The sequence below is a fragment of the Xenopus tropicalis genome, chromosome 6, assembly GCF_000004195.4.
Source record: "Xenopus tropicalis strain Nigerian chromosome 6, UCB_Xtro_10.0, whole genome shotgun sequence".
NCBI classification, from domain to species: domain Eukaryota; kingdom Metazoa; phylum Chordata; class Amphibia; order Anura; family Pipidae; genus Xenopus; species Xenopus tropicalis.
Genome location: NC_030682.2, coordinates 102,079,253 through 102,095,117, shown reverse-complemented (window position 1 = coordinate 102,095,117; position 15,865 = coordinate 102,079,253). Strand labels below are relative to the sequence as shown.

Genomic DNA, 15,865 nt, shown 5'->3' with positions numbered 1-15,865 from the left:
TTAGCCAGCCTGGGTAGATCATCTCTGCAATTCATCTCATTTTTATTTTAATTCACCTATTGTGAATTTTAAAGGAGAAGGAAAGGCCCCCAAGTGACTTTAATCGCTTACCTTGTACCCCGGGCTGGTGCCCCTGTAAGGAGAAAACAGCACCAGCCCAGGGTACCTGTAGCAAGTGCTTCCTCCTTCCTGCTTCATTTTGCCAGCAAATTCCCGGGACCGGCACATGCGCATTAGAGTGAAAAGCCGACTTTTCTGTTAAAGTTCGGCTTTTTCACTCTACTGTGCATGTGCACGCGAGCGAAGCAGGAAGTGCTGAAGCGTAAAAGGTAAGCGATTTTAGTCACTTGGGGGTGCCTAACATTTTGCCACCCCCAAGTGACTTTTCCTTTCCTTCTCCTTTAAGGTTTATATATATAACTACAGTATAATTGTGTTATGAGATTACATCCTATAGACTATTATATACAATCACCAGTGAGTTAGTTCTCTATTCAATATTGCTGGTGTTGTCTCCAAGCTGCTGAAATTTAGCTTTTAGATTTGTCACTGCTGCTTTAATGTTTGAATATATTTCAGCCATTAAAACTTTAAAGCCATGATATAACACTCTCCATTATCAAGAGACTTCCAGTTTGTGTTAGAGTTTGATTTTTGACCTGTCTTCAGCTTTGTTCGAAGTTTTGCTTGTGTTGTGGACGATGCTGCACAAATGCAGGAGGCACTATCTTGGGTATGTTCAAGATCTGTCTGTCTTACCTGGAAGCTATAATGAGCTGACCCATTTGTTATACAGCACTGTGGAACATGCTTGCACTTTTTAAATAATAATAATAATAATAAGCGTTGCTAGCATTAGAGGCATCAGTAGAGCTGATTTATGCTTGTCATGATTGGGTGCAGTTCAGGCATTATAAAACTTTATGTTTATGTTTGCACCTTTGACCACAATACATCAGTACATCCTTCCTTTATATACAGTAGCTATAAACAAGATTCTTCATTACTAAAGAATAGAACCAATACTATACCTGACTGGAGTGTTGATGTTATCAGGGTCTTTTGCAGTCACAGATCCAACATATGAACCAGTTGGAGCATTTTCAAGAATTTCCATAAAATATTCCTTGAGACCAAAGACTGCAGGCTCATCAATGTCTTCAACATGGATCTTAACTGTTGTAGTATCTTCAAATAAGCCATGTTTCAGAAACCTTTCATCAATATGTTTATTTATAGCTTTCACTCGTATGCTGTACCTCTTTTTACTTTCATAATCAAGAGTCTAAATAATTTTAAAAGAAGACTTGATTATATCTCTGAATTTAGAGATGCAGTAGATTCTGAAACCCATAAAGTTAGTGATGCTAAAAAGTTCCTTTGCTTTATTGTTGATGAAACTTATTTATGGATAGCATTTAGGTAGAAAAAAAAGAAGTATTGAAGGACATGCACTGTTATGGAACGAACAAAACTGAAATCCTATACAATAAACAGTTATTCCTTTTGGTGTTTAAGACCTTTTTTCAACAAGAATGCAGCACATTCTTTCAATAGAAATGTATAAATAGAATAGTTTCTTGGCCATTCCTATTAATGCAAATGGATATTGTTATGTTAGCTCTATTCTATACCTAGAGAAATAGCATTATAAATATTATGATTTTAGAAAGTGTGCTGATATATATACTGTATATATACATACGCTGAAAACCAAATTCAGTATGAAAGATATTCTGCATGGTTACAGAATGATTCCCAAAAAATTTGGGGACTAGAAAATTTAGATTTAATTTAAATGCAATTATTTTGCAATAGGCGCATCTCAGCAGCTTGAATCTAATAAAATTGACTCCATTATATATTTTTTTTCTAGTGATCTTAGGCATAAGACAAAAAGAAGATAGAAACAGCAACTAGAATGACAGAAAAGAACCATTTAGTGATCGAGTATATCCATTATATAATATAGTTTAATATTACTTTAAGGTGATCTTATAAGTTATTATAAACAGCAAGAATAGATTTTACAATTATGCTCAATCCTTGGACTGGTCATAGAAGTTTAAAAAACAAAACAAAACATGGTTCTTGGATTTTATATAAACGGATAAAGCCATTATATCTAGAACAATGGTAAGAGGAAAGTTGTTGCACTATATACAATTAGCTTACAGTAAGAAAGAGGAACTTTTATACTACTATCAGCATATTATTAATATATGGTGCTGCCTTTTACAATGCACATGTCCCTATCAGATAGGAGTCAGGGTTACTCTCTCCCTCTATTTCCTTTAGTAGATTTTGGAGAATGATTGGAGAGATTAAAAAGAGGGGAATTTTTTTTCTGTGTAAGTACTTTTGAGCCTCCCCCTGCCAACCTAGACATGGCATGGCCCTATCTATATAAGTACAGACCATACACAATATTAGTATCCATTAAGAAATTACTAATTCCATGTTACAGTGCAATATGAATACAGTAGAACAGCAGAATCAAAAAAGGTTTTTAGTCATCCAGTACTAAGTGAGGTCTGAAGGTGTCAAAAAGAAAATACTAAAAACACTAGTGAATGTTTAAGGGTAGACCACATAAGGGAGGCAGCTTTTTGAAGGATTCACTATTTGTTGTTAATAAAATACAGTAGAACCCCCATTTTACGTTTTTCAGGGGACCATGAAAAAAAGATGTAAAATCAGGGAAAATGTAAAATCAGGGAAATGTGTTAAGGACACATAAATGTCAATGATTTAAAGGAAATAAGTACAGGAATATTTTTTTATTTGCAACACAGTTCCTTTACTGAGTTATTTCACAGGTTTTAGCAGAAGTACTGAAACAACTTTTTACAGTACTGTAAAACATTTTGCATTTAATGCATGTGTTTACTAAAAGTTTGAATATCACTATAAATTAATAAGATGCGGAAAAGAATACTGTACAGCACTGAAACAAAAATCTGTACTCTTTTAAAAATCTGCACCTTGTACAGCTGTTCCCCATACTTGTGCAACTCTCGCGGTATTTTGTACGCTCCCGTATAGGTACGCATGCGCAGTATGAAATATGAGGCGATAGTGGTGATGCTGACCTTCCTAAGATGGTGCCTGTGATCGCAAGACATGGGGGAAACTTTAATTCCTAAAGTAAGCTGTATTTTTACCTTAAAACTAAGCGATTTGCTAGGGAGAGGCATGATAAAAACAGTGTAAAATGCGGGAAATACAAATGTAAAATCCGGGAATAGAGCCCATAGGAATGCATTAAAATTGGTGGGACCACAAAAAAACAGTGTAAAAAGCGGGAAAACTTAAAATCAGGGGATGTAAATTGGGGGTTCTACTGTAGTGGAATTCTTAAAAAGAAAACTCCTGTACGGTAGGAATTTCATTCCATCAACTCTTGTTAAATGGAGATATATCCCCCACCTCTCTTTTCCTAGATGCGCCCCTTTTCAAGAAGGAATCACTACTGTATTTGTAAGCCTGAGGTAAATAGAAAGCCAGAAGTCTGTTTTCAATTACTGAGCAACTATCCTAATGATTATTAGAGATGTAGCGAACCTCACAAAAAAAGTTCGCGAACCCGTTTGCGAACTTCTGCCAAAAAGTGCGAACTTTTGCGAACTTTGCGAACCCCATAGACTTCAATGGGAAGGCGAACTTTAAAACCTAGAAAAGCCATTTCTGGCCAGAAAACTGATTTTAAAGTTGTTTAAAGGGTGCCACGACCTGGACAGTGGCATGCAGGAGGGGGATCAAGGGCAAAAATTTCTCTGAAAAATACGTTGTTGACACAGCGTTGCATTTTGTGCTGTAAAGGACAGAAATCACACTACATTTCTAAACTTGTGTAATAAACTGCTTTTACAAGGACTATTGGGTTATAGCAGATGATCAGCAGGACAGCTGTCCCCAGCAGTCCCCAGAGCAGTAGAAAGTAGATTACTAGTCAGCAAAGCTACCTAAACTGTCCCTCAAACCCCTGCACAGCTCTCTCCCTATGCTAACTCATCAAGCACACACAGGCAGAATGTAAAATGGCTGCTGGGCTTCGGTTTATATATGGAAGGGAGTGGCCCGGGGGTGGTCCAGGAGGGAGAGCTGCCTGATTGGCTGCCATGTATCTGCTGGCTCTGGGGTGAGAGGTCAAAATTTGGCTCCAGCTAAGGCGAACCCAAAATTGCGAACTTCGCTAAAAGTTCGCGAACTTGCGAACTTGCGAACACCCGATTTTCGTGCGAATTAGTTCTCCGGCGAACAGTTCGCTACATCTCTAATGATTATGTTTTTTAAATATATATATATATATATATGTATATATATATATATATATATATATATATATATATATATATATATATATAGTGCATAGATAATACAATTATTTCATGTTCTTGAAATGCAAAGAAAGCATACCTTCCTTAATATGATTATACCTTCTTGAGTTAAGTTGTCAGTTATTATATCAAATATGCTGAAATCACCCTTTTCTTCAATTTTATATGTCATTTCTGCATTCTTTCCAATGTCACGATCATCGGCCATAACCATGCCAACAATTTCTCCAACTAAAGATGTTTCTAAAATCGACATATCATATATTTCTGCACATAAAAAACAAGAAAATTGTTAGGTTTTTGTTAAAATAAGATTTTAAAGGAAAACTATACCCTCAGAATGAATGCATAACCAACAGATAGTTTATATTATGTTAAGTGACCTATTAAAGAACCTTGCGAAACTGGAACATATATACTGTATCAGTAAATATTGCCCTTTTACATCCTTACCCTTGATCCACCATTTAGTGATGGGCTGTGTGTTCCCTCAGAGATCACATGACAGGAAATAATGCAGCTCTAACTGTAACAGGAAGTAGTGTGGAAGCAAAAGGTAAAACTCTGTCCATTAATTGGCTGATGTGGCCTAGCATGTATGTGTGCCTTGGCTTGTTTGTGTGCACTGTGAATCCTATGATGCCAGGGGGCGGCCCCTAATTCTAAAAATAGCAGTTTTCTATTTAGGATTACCCAATAGCACTTACTACTAAAAAAGCATATTTTTCTGAAATGGTTTATTTAGATGAAGCAGGGTTCTACATATGAGCTTGTGCAATATATTTTTATAGAGACCTACATTGTTTGCGGGTATAGTTTTCCTTTAATGTGATTTGAATAATTCAGATGCACTTTGGGACCTATTTTAAATGTTTGTTAATTCAAGCAAAAAAAATCTGGTTGCCTGCTATTACAAACTTTTATATATTAAAGTTTTATTAAGGTAAAATTCTTTGTATTCTGCATATTTAAAAGCATGGTTGATTTTGTTCTATTTATGTTTTGTATGCTTTTTTTATTTTTCTAGAATTCAAATTTATAAAGATCTCTGTTGGAGAATCCTAACCATGTGAAGTATCAAATCTTGTTTCATAACATAGTGATTGCCTATGATACCAAGTATAATGGAAAACAAACCTCAGGGCTCATCTACAAAGGCAAATGCAGAATACAAAATACCATGCAGTAAAACACAATTCTACTGTGGCTATACATACTACTTAAAAATTCAACATACTGACATTAGTTACATAGTTAAATTGGACTGAAAAAAGCCAAAGACCAATGTCCATCAACTTTAACCCCTCCAAATGAACTTCAGTGCATACATATATATACACATACATATACAGACTCATCTATACACAATTACTATATGCCAATCTTATGGTCACATTAGTCTTGAATACTTTGCTTGTTCATGAAATCATCCAAGCCACATTAAAGGGCAAATCTGCTATCACAACATCACTAGGAAGGGCATTTCACAACCTCACTGCCCTCATCATAAAGAACCTTCTACGCTGCTTCAAATGAAAGTTTAGTTCCTCAAGTCTAAAGGGGTGGTGCACTGATCTTTTTCTATGGTAGAAAATATCTTCCAGCTATCTGCTTATAAGGTCCTTAAATGTACTTGAAGACAACAACCCTAACCTTAAGAGTTTATCACGACAGTTAAAGGGGTTGTTCAACTTGGCGTTAACTTTTGGTATGATAGAGAGTAATATTCTGAAACAAGTTGCAATTGGTCTTCATTTTTTATTATTTGTAGTTTTTTAATTGTTTTGCTTTTTGTTTAGCAGCACATCAGTAGATTGTAAGCTCTTTTGGGCAGGGCCCTCTTCACCTCTTGTATCGGTTACTGATTGCTTTATATGTTACTCTGTATGTCCAATGTATGTAACCCACATATTGTACAGCGCTGCGGAATATGTTGGCGCTTTATAAATAAATGTTAATGTAATGTAATTTCTGTTATCTGGTTGCTAGGGTCCAAATTACCTTAGCTACCAGGAAGTAGTTTTATATAAAGACTGGAATATGAATAGCAGAGAACCTGAATATAAAATGAAGTAATAAAAAATAACAATAACAAGAAAATTGTAGCCTCACAGAGCAATAGTTTTTGGCTGCTGGGGTCAGTGACCTTCATTTGAAGGTTGGAAAGGGTCAGAAGAAGAAGACATTTGTCTCTGTAAACATAAAACAGTAGCTTCTACTTGATCCTTAATGGAGGCAAACAATCCTATTGGGTTAATTAGTTTATATTTTCTTTTTTAGCAGACTTAAGGTATGGAGATCCAAAGTACAGAAGGACCCCTTATCCAGAAAGCCTTAGGTCTCAAACCTTCTGTATATAAAAGTATTACAAAAGTTACAAGTGTGATGACCTAAAGCATAAGAAGCAGCAGAAAACACAATTATTCTACATGAATGCTTTAATTGCTAACTCTTTTTTTACTCTCCATGTAAGAGTCCAATGTTTAGTGCAATTTTGGTTACAAAAGCCCCTTACTTTCCCTGTTCATTGTTTTTTGCTGGTAGAGTCCAAAAAATATGTCCACAGAAAGCACAGCAATATAAATCATAGAACTATAGTTTTATTATTGCAAAGTGTTATCGGGTTTGAAAAAAACATTTGTCTTGCTTTAAAAATATGAAGAAAATGAATTCTTGCTCACTGGGATCAATACAAAATGTATATGCAAATCCCCAAATGGCCTGCAATGAGATGAAAGAATTGTAGGAGGAGATAGGAATTTTAAAAATAGCAGCATGAGAATTTTGTGTATTATTTAAAGTGTCAGTTGAACGATTCTACTGGAACATAAAAGAAAGATGTAAAAAAAAAAAGAACAAAAAATATCTATAGATGTCTTGATATAAAGGTAAATCAGAAAAGTGTGTCAAAACATAAAAAGTTACTCTCGTTTGAGAAAGAAAAATGTGAATTTGAGAGCTATAGTACAGCAAGGCCAGCTCTGTAGTCTGTAGGCACATGCAGTGTACTTTATAGCCCATGGTACCTATGGAATGGTTACACCTTCTTGTGAAACTACCTCTTTCATAAGGTCATGAACACAAGAATATTCACTATTTATATACATCTAAATGAGTGAATAAGGAGGTGAAATTTATTTTGAATATAAATAGCTAATGTAATATGAAGACTGACCAGGGGATTTACATAGTAACATAGTAAGTTGGGTTGAAAAAAGACATATGTCCATCACGTTCAACCATAATGCCTATATATAACCTGCCTAACTACTAGTTGATCCAGAGGAAGGCAAAAAACCCCATCTGAAGCCTCTCTAATCTGATTTCCCCAAGAACTTTCTAAAGATGGGAGGTCCCAAGCCCTGAGAACCTATAGAGAGGAGTGGAGAAAAAGGAAATTCCTCTTTAGCCTAAGAAACATTAAATAACAGACCTTTGAACCCAGTCCAGGCAGGGAAGCTGTTCCTTGTTAGGTGCTACCTGGGGGACAATGAGATCTTCTAATAGCTCACATCAAAGGTGAGAAGCAGCTTGGTTAGCTAAGCCAAGGTAGAATTAATACGTTTGTGGGGTAGGACTTCAAAAGTGACTGTGCACCAATTAGGATAAATTGCATTTAGATTTGGTTAGTGAGAACCTACGGGCATTGCAAAAAGCAGGGGGAAAAGTTTGGGCTTTGTAGTGCTGTACAGAGGAGTAGGGGGGGCAGTAGTGTTTAGGTGCCCCCCTCAGCAGTTAATGATATGCTGCTGGTATCGTACCAGTCTACAGCTGAACGTGAAGTCTTTGTGATATTAAAGAGAATGTGAGGGTAGATGTATTGGAATAGGAGGAGGGCTCATTATGTTACCAAGGCCATATCATTGTTATTTTTGTGGGAGTCTGCTATAATAAAAGTCTTCCTTGGTTCATTGCATCCGCAAATATGAAAACACTAAAACCCACAGAGATATACCCATACTCTCAGTGCCACTCTGATACAAAAATTAGTATTATTGGCCTGTGTAAAAACTGCACCAATATGAAAAATGATTAAATTAAATAAAAAATAAATTAATTAGTTTCCAGCTTGTATCCGTTGCACACAAATACAGAACTGAATATAGTATGTAGAGCAATTTTCTTAAAGAGAAATGAATTTTGTCCTATGGTAAAGAAAAGAATGCTGTCAACTTCTATATTTCATTTCATGAATTACCCGCTGAAGAAGAATAAGGACAATGCTTGACAAATGGTGGGGATTTAGCTTGATACAGCAGTAAGCATGCATTTTCTATGTAGAAAATAGAAAGGGATACAGACAATGCAGTAACACAGGACTTTAACTTTTCTTTATTTTACAGCAGTTCAACAGCACACAGTCTGTTTGGGTTCTTGTTATACAGCGATACCAGCTGTAAATACAGAAAATAAGCTCCTGCTCATCTGAACACGCTCCTTGTAATTTCCTTCTGTCTATACAGGTGCCCTCCCAATAGACACAGATCAGTGCAGTGATTGCCCACATAAGGATGTGCGTTACCCTTCTCCTACAGAAGCCTATATATTTACTTGATCTGCCTGCATAACACACCAGAAGCTCAAATTGTTTCATACATTTTCTGTCTGAACAGACACCGATTCCATGTGCAGAGTCAATTCTTAGCTGAGCTCCTGCTTGTGCAGGAAAATATAGACTTGACTGGAATCGACCATCTTTGAAGTATGTGCTCATATGCATACAAACTGTGCTTAAGATAAAAGGCACTAGCATTTTTGTATGATATTATATTATTTTAAAACCATTGTTACAGTATAGAAACTATGCCAGCATTTAAGAAAAATGTTGGGACAGATAAAATACAGTCTAACATGAAAGCACATCAGCCATAAAGAGGCTCCTATTTCCTATTTATACAAGAATTAGTTTCCCTCCATAATAAATACATTACAGAACAGAAGAGTATTGTACTTACTTTGCTGAAACTTTGGTGCATTGTCATTTACATCAGACAAGCTAACTGTTACAGTTGTTGTTGTTGACAATCCACCCACACTTCCAGCCATGTCTTTTGCTTGGATCACAACAAAGTATAGGTCTTTAGCTTCTCTATCCATCTGGGAAACCACTCTAATAATTCCTAAAATAAATACAGTAAAACATAGGTTACTTGCTACAAATGCTCCTTGCCATTTCTCTGGATGTTTGAAATATTTGTGCTGCTTTTTTACAATAGAAAAATACAAAACAATTCTGCAAGTTGGAGCTTGTCTCTACTCAGGTCAGCTGTCCCATAGTTGAGTACAACCTCCCTGGAACCATTTCCTGGACTGAAGATGAAACTTTTTTCCCCATTAAACTCAACAAGAGTCACTTGTAAAGACCATTTTAGGAAAAGTTTTACATAAAGTTCTTCATATATGTACTCACACCATCTAGTTAAGCATTCCAATGCAAATACCACCACCATAAAGGATTCAATTGCAGCACATGTATGGGATCCCTTATTTGGAAACCTGTTATTCAGAAAACTCTGAATTACAGGAAGTCCATCTCCCATAGAGTCCATTTTAAGCAAATCATTTTTTTAAAATGTCCTTTTTTCTGTAAAAATAAACCAGCACATTGTATTGATCCTAACTGAGCCTGCATAATAGTCATAATCGGTGGCAATTCAATCATATTAGTTTTAAGGTGGGAAAATCTAAATTACAGAAAGATCCTTTATTCAGAATACCTCAGGTCCCAAGCATTCTGTATAAAGATTAACAAAATGTAGTTAAGAATATAATTAAGAACACTGTCATACTTAGAGAATGAGGATTACAAGTGTAAATAAAGGCTAGACAGGCTTATAAACTAGGAGAGTATACCTTTAATATTAAGAATAAATTGTACTTCTAGCAAGCAAGTAGATATTTGGTTTTATTATTTTACCATCACTGAACCAGTTAAAGCTGTGTATTACCTGATTATTTACCAGGGATAAACCCCAGTGTTGTGGGGTAAATGCATTTTCATGTGCTTTATTATAGCTCAATTGTATATATTTAAAAATTAGCAAAAAGGATTGAGTTTCAAGTTTAATGACTAAGTGGTAATATTCATATTTTGTCTATTAAAACTTTAACAAGTTTGTTTTCTGTGATTAAATTGACAGGTATATATGCTAAATAAATGCACAGAAGTAGATGCCATATTTTTATGCAAGGAAACATCTAATCTAATATCTAATATAGTTTAAGCTTGGATCTCTTTTACTCTGATTTTTTCCTGTCCTGAACTCAGCCAACATGCACTATCAGCCAATTCCCTTGGGAAATTCACAGCACCCGGCGTCCTGCTATTTAGTAAAATGTACACTGATATTGGCTTCTTTGCTTCTGGCATTTGTAAATAACAGTATATACCTTGTCATTTCTGCGCAGCAAGAATAAAAACGAGTGCAAGGGATGTACATATTTTATAATATGGTTCTTACTAGCATAAACAATACAGTGATAAAGAATTCCATTCCCAAGCAATTAGTTTCATTGCAGCAATAGGCCAACAATTGTCTCCACAACTCTCAGCGATGTTTGTATAGTATATATTTACCACAATTTCAATAAAATTACTGGTATACTTTGGAGCTAAGCTTGGAAATCTGGAAGTATAAAAAAAGACTTTTTATTGTAGATAAAGGACATACTTTAATTCCCTATCAGTAGCACAAATGTGAGTATAAAATCTGGCTCTAAAAAGTGACAAAAACTATTTAGAAAGATCCAAAATTCTGCAAATATTGGTGGTTTGTTGACTATTTAGTAATAAGCTAATTAAGCTTAACAAGTACAGGTATAGGATCTATTATTCAGGATGCTTGGGACCTGGGGTATTACAGTTAAGGCATATTTCCCTAATTTGGATCATCATACATTGGGCCAGATTCAGTTCAGTGAGAAAAAGTTTGATCACATGAAAACTCATGGGGGAATTCACAAAAGAGGTGATATTGAGACAAAAAAGTGGAGATAGATTTGTCGGATTTTCCACCTTATTCACAAACCTCTATCTAATGTGAATTTGTCTTTTAAACAGACAGTTTTTAGATTTTGTCAGTTTAGCAACAATTTCTTATGAATTTGTCTTTAACTCTTAGTAAATCTGTCAGTGCCATCAAACCCAGTCTCACAGCTACATGAGCCTTGGAATAAGGATTTTACCAGCAGGATTTTGCATTTCATATGCAATTTGTTATTTCACTTTAGGGGCATTTCCTGAAGGGACATTTTACTTTGCCTAGGAAAGCTACACATCATTTTTTTTTTTAGGACAAGCTGGGCTTTCTAATGTTTTCCATATTTCTATGTACTCTACCTCTGTAACAAGATTTAAGCTTCTAAATGCCTTCTTAATGGGAAAAAGTGAATCAAGGGCCCACCCCCTACACTACTCTGCCACCACACTACTTCTCTTCTCTATCACCCCATTGATTACTGGTCAGCAGCAATCCGGCCCACACACCAACGTGCCCAGTTAAAAGGGGCCCAACAGGACTAGGGGCCAGTCCAACATTATACCCCAATATCCCAGTTTGGGTGCCAGTGTGTATGTGTTGCTTGCTGATTACCAAGATGGCAGCTAGGAACAGAAGAGACACAGCTAAAGCTGGGGGCCAATGCTGTCAAGCAGCTCTGTAGTTCTGGTCATGCTATTGGGGCACAAATAAGTTGGGGCAAGTGTGAGTGAAGTTCTGCTAAAAGTAAAGAGGCTTTACTTTTCCTTTAAATAAAAATGTATACAATATATTCATTCAAAATGTTATTATTGCCTCATTCATTAAGCTAAGACTAGTATAACAATGCAAATGTGAGGTAAAACCTTTATATATATATATAATATATATTATATATATATATTATATATTATATTGTATAAATTAAACTTTTTGTTTAATCAGTGGTTTACTTGTTTATAATTGTGCTAATGACACTTTTTCCACCTTTTGTTCTAGGGTTAGACAGAAGCATGTACCCTGACAATAGGCTGTTAATGTCCATTAATATGTCAATAATTCCCCAATGTGGCCCCTACCAGAGGCGTGAGTTGGAGGCTGTGTGAAACAAAGCAAAACAGAAGAGCTTAGAGTTGATCTGACAGAGTTACACTGGGCTTTACTCCATTTTGAAAATGTTGGGAAAAATGGCAGGAAAATAGTCATTAAAATGTCGTATAAAAGCCAAATTTACAAAAGTGTCTTTCTTTCACCAAAAACTGAAATGTGGCAGAATTTAGGCAGATTTCTGTTTGTGAATATGGAGAATGGGTTTTGCAACAGTTTTACCACCACTTTTACTCCAAAAAAGGGCTATCCCCCCATAGATGAGAATCAATTTGAGATGCAATTCAATTCAGAAAAACTCAAAGTTTATCACATGAAAAAAAACTGGAACTAAATTTGTAGAATTTTTTTTTTGTCCTTAAATTGAATCTTGTCCATAAATTTTCACATAATAAACCACAAGTTCGCTTTTTCTTACTGAATTTCAGTTACTTCTTTATTACAGAGAGAAATTAAATCATTTTTAAAAATTTTATTTTTTTGTTTAAAATGTCTATTGGAGGAGGCCTTCCCATAATTTGGAGCTTTCTGAAGGAGATACTCTAACTATTAACAGTATACATTATCACTTTGAATATCACCCTATTTAAGGTAGAAGAACTGTTTAGATATTGTTAAATAATGATATGAGACCATACTGAAATCTAGCTCAGGTATTTGTAGTGATAAAACAACAGTGACAGAAAGGTACAGACATACAGTGTATCAGAGGCTTCTAGGCTATGTAAGAAGTACACTGAGATGCTTTATCAGGCTAGGGCTGCTCAACACAAAAAATGCTATCTTTTATTAAACTTAACTTTAAAGCAACACTTGCTTTACATTATTGATTATCATCTATAATCCCACAGAAATGGTAATTTCAGTGGGCTTATTTATTATAATCAATTCACCATCATCAGCTATTTTCTTTTATAAGTCTGGTCAACCAGATCACTAGAAACTTCCAGCTCCATTCTAATACTATGTTGCTTGTCACAAGAAATCCATTATCAATTATGAACTTATAGTAGCGTTGCATATGTTAACCTGACACAAATAATGATGTCTGCATAGTTAGGACAGGACTGAACTGGAAGTCGTGGTTGTTCCACATGTGGCTAGTTTTAGCCTGAGAGAGGCTCTGATCTATAGGCTATTCTTGTTGGTATATCTTTGTTATGCTGGCAGTAATTTTATACAGAATATATACCAGTGAGGGCTAATGCTTTGTACAGAAAAAAACCCCAGAAGGCAGGAAGGCTAGCAATAGTATTTACTTCGTGACCCTAACCACTCAGCTACAGATGCAGTCTCAGGTGCAATGTTCCATCTGCTCCAGGCTGAAGCAGCCATGTGATTTCTCAGTTAGGGATGACAGTGTCCCTATATGAACCCTTTAGGGAAAAACATACTTTTTAGTTTTTTATTGTTAAAGAAACAATTTCTTATAAGAGTTTAGTCATTGAGCCCAGATGTTAGCTTGTTTTTTCTGCTACATTGTGCTTGGTTGTATTATTTGTACGTGTATGAAATCTGAACATGGTCTATCTCAATAGCTGAATCCCACTACATGAAGCATTTTAGGGAACAGCATAGCTGATGAATGCATGCCAGGTTTTCATTCATATGAAGATTTTTTTTTTCTTCCATAGGATCAAAAACAGCATTTGCTGCTATTCAAGCAAAATCCCAAATTGAACATATCAATCATCACTTGACATATGAATAAGTATGGAAAAATATTTTACACAGCTTTTTTTTCCCCTTTTTTATGTAACCATTGCATAACCATCAACATTTTTTTGACATTTGAGTAATGGGCATATTGCATTGCAACTCCAGTTCTATTTAATAACTAAGTGCTGAGGTTTGTCTATTGTCATTCATGTACCTGTACTTGCTTAGCAGATTTTGAGGTTGAGGGAAGTAAAACAATTTTATATATATATATATATATATACAGAACAAAGAAGAAATGCCGCACTCACAGGTCTTAGTGCAAAAATAAAGAAAATTTATTCAGGCAGACTAACTGGGGAGCCAGCCGAAACGTTAGTCTGCCTGAATAAATTTTCTTTATTTTTGCACTAAGACCTGTGAGTGCGGCATTTCTTCTTTGTTCTGTAAATACTTATCTATTTACTGCACCCAGGCACACAAAGTGCCGGCTTTTCTTTACATAGCTTATATACAAACTGCATATGATTTTGGCACACAAATTGTCGCACAAAGTACGAAAAAGTTGCGGGAATTAACAAAAATATCGTAGAAAATACGCACAGTTCTAAAACTTAGAAATAATACAATTTTTTTTTTATTCGGACTCAATCGTACATTGACTTTCCTGTGGCCAGGTTGGAGTTGCAGAGTGCCATTGAGTCCTATGGGAGGCTTCCAAAATCATGGGCAGAAGGATCAAAGTCAGAAAGGTTTTCCCGCCGTTTAGGATCGATTGATACAAAAATTTTGTGACTTTCGGATCGCCAATACGATATTAACGTGACTATTCCAATTTTTTCGTAAGCATTTTTGTGATATTTGCAATCATCAGAAATTATTGTGTCTAATCTGAATTTTTCCCATTTTCGAACTCATACTTTGATGAATGTGTCCCTATGCGTGCATGTATATTACAGAATTATTAATAAATAAGTTAAACATGCAGGATCATGACATTCAGAAAAGCATAAATGTTTATTGATGTAAAGGGACATTGCAGCTTTAATCTTCTGATTTTTCCAAAAGAAATTAATCTGCTAAGAGCAAAAACATATAATTTATACAGTGAATCAAAAATATGCTACAAGGCCATGACATGTCCAAAAAGGCATGTTTTTCTGTTCCAAATATCATTTAGACTGCTCATTTTAATGCAATTTCATATTAATGTTAATGAACATTCTGTAGTTGTTAGAAAGTAAGAAGCTGTTTAACACATAATTTAGGGCTGTGAAGCCGAACAGTTTCCCAGATGCTTTCAGCTTGGTTAATTAAAAGTTCATTCAGATGATAAGAAATTTATATGTGGCATGTTTGTGCTCGCATGCATTTGTAACAATATGGAACGCATCAACAATTGTATAGCACACAAGAGGGCGCTAGACACAAGTTTCGAATAGATCTAATGAATTCATATAGTCACCCAGTGGACAGTAGTGTAAAATGAATAATTTTACTGGTGATATGTTATTGTAAAAAATTATTTCAAATGGAATCACCAGTCTTAGGATTCATCCAGATGGTATATAAAAAAATGCATTTAATCAAATGAAGTCGGGTGAAAATAGTAGATCTTGGGATATTAATCTAATGAAATGGCTCAATCACCGATTCTTTGGGATATTTTGTGAAATAATGCGTTTTCTTGCCAAAATCGGCTTTGTGGCCTGTCAGTGCGTTAAGAACACTAAGCAGAAGTCAGCAGTCTTACCTTCTTTCTCCCTGGTGAGCTCCAGGCCT

General features: G+C 35.4%; 1 protein-coding gene across 1 annotated transcript in view; it reads right to left on the bottom strand.

Annotated features, from left to right (window-relative positions):
- cdh19 (cadherin 19, type 2) overlaps positions 1-15,865 on the bottom strand; it is a 75,841-nt gene that overhangs the window by 22,794 nt on the left and 37,182 nt on the right. Inside the window, exons 5-7 of the mRNA XM_031904478.1 lie at positions 9,296-9,460; positions 4,420-4,607; positions 1,032-1,285 (exon numbers count right to left, since the gene is read on the bottom strand). Of these exons, the coding sequence (XP_031760338.1) occupies positions 1,032-1,285; positions 4,420-4,607; positions 9,296-9,460 (607 nt within the window). The remainder of the gene's footprint in view (positions 1-1,031; positions 1,286-4,419; positions 4,608-9,295; positions 9,461-15,865) is intronic.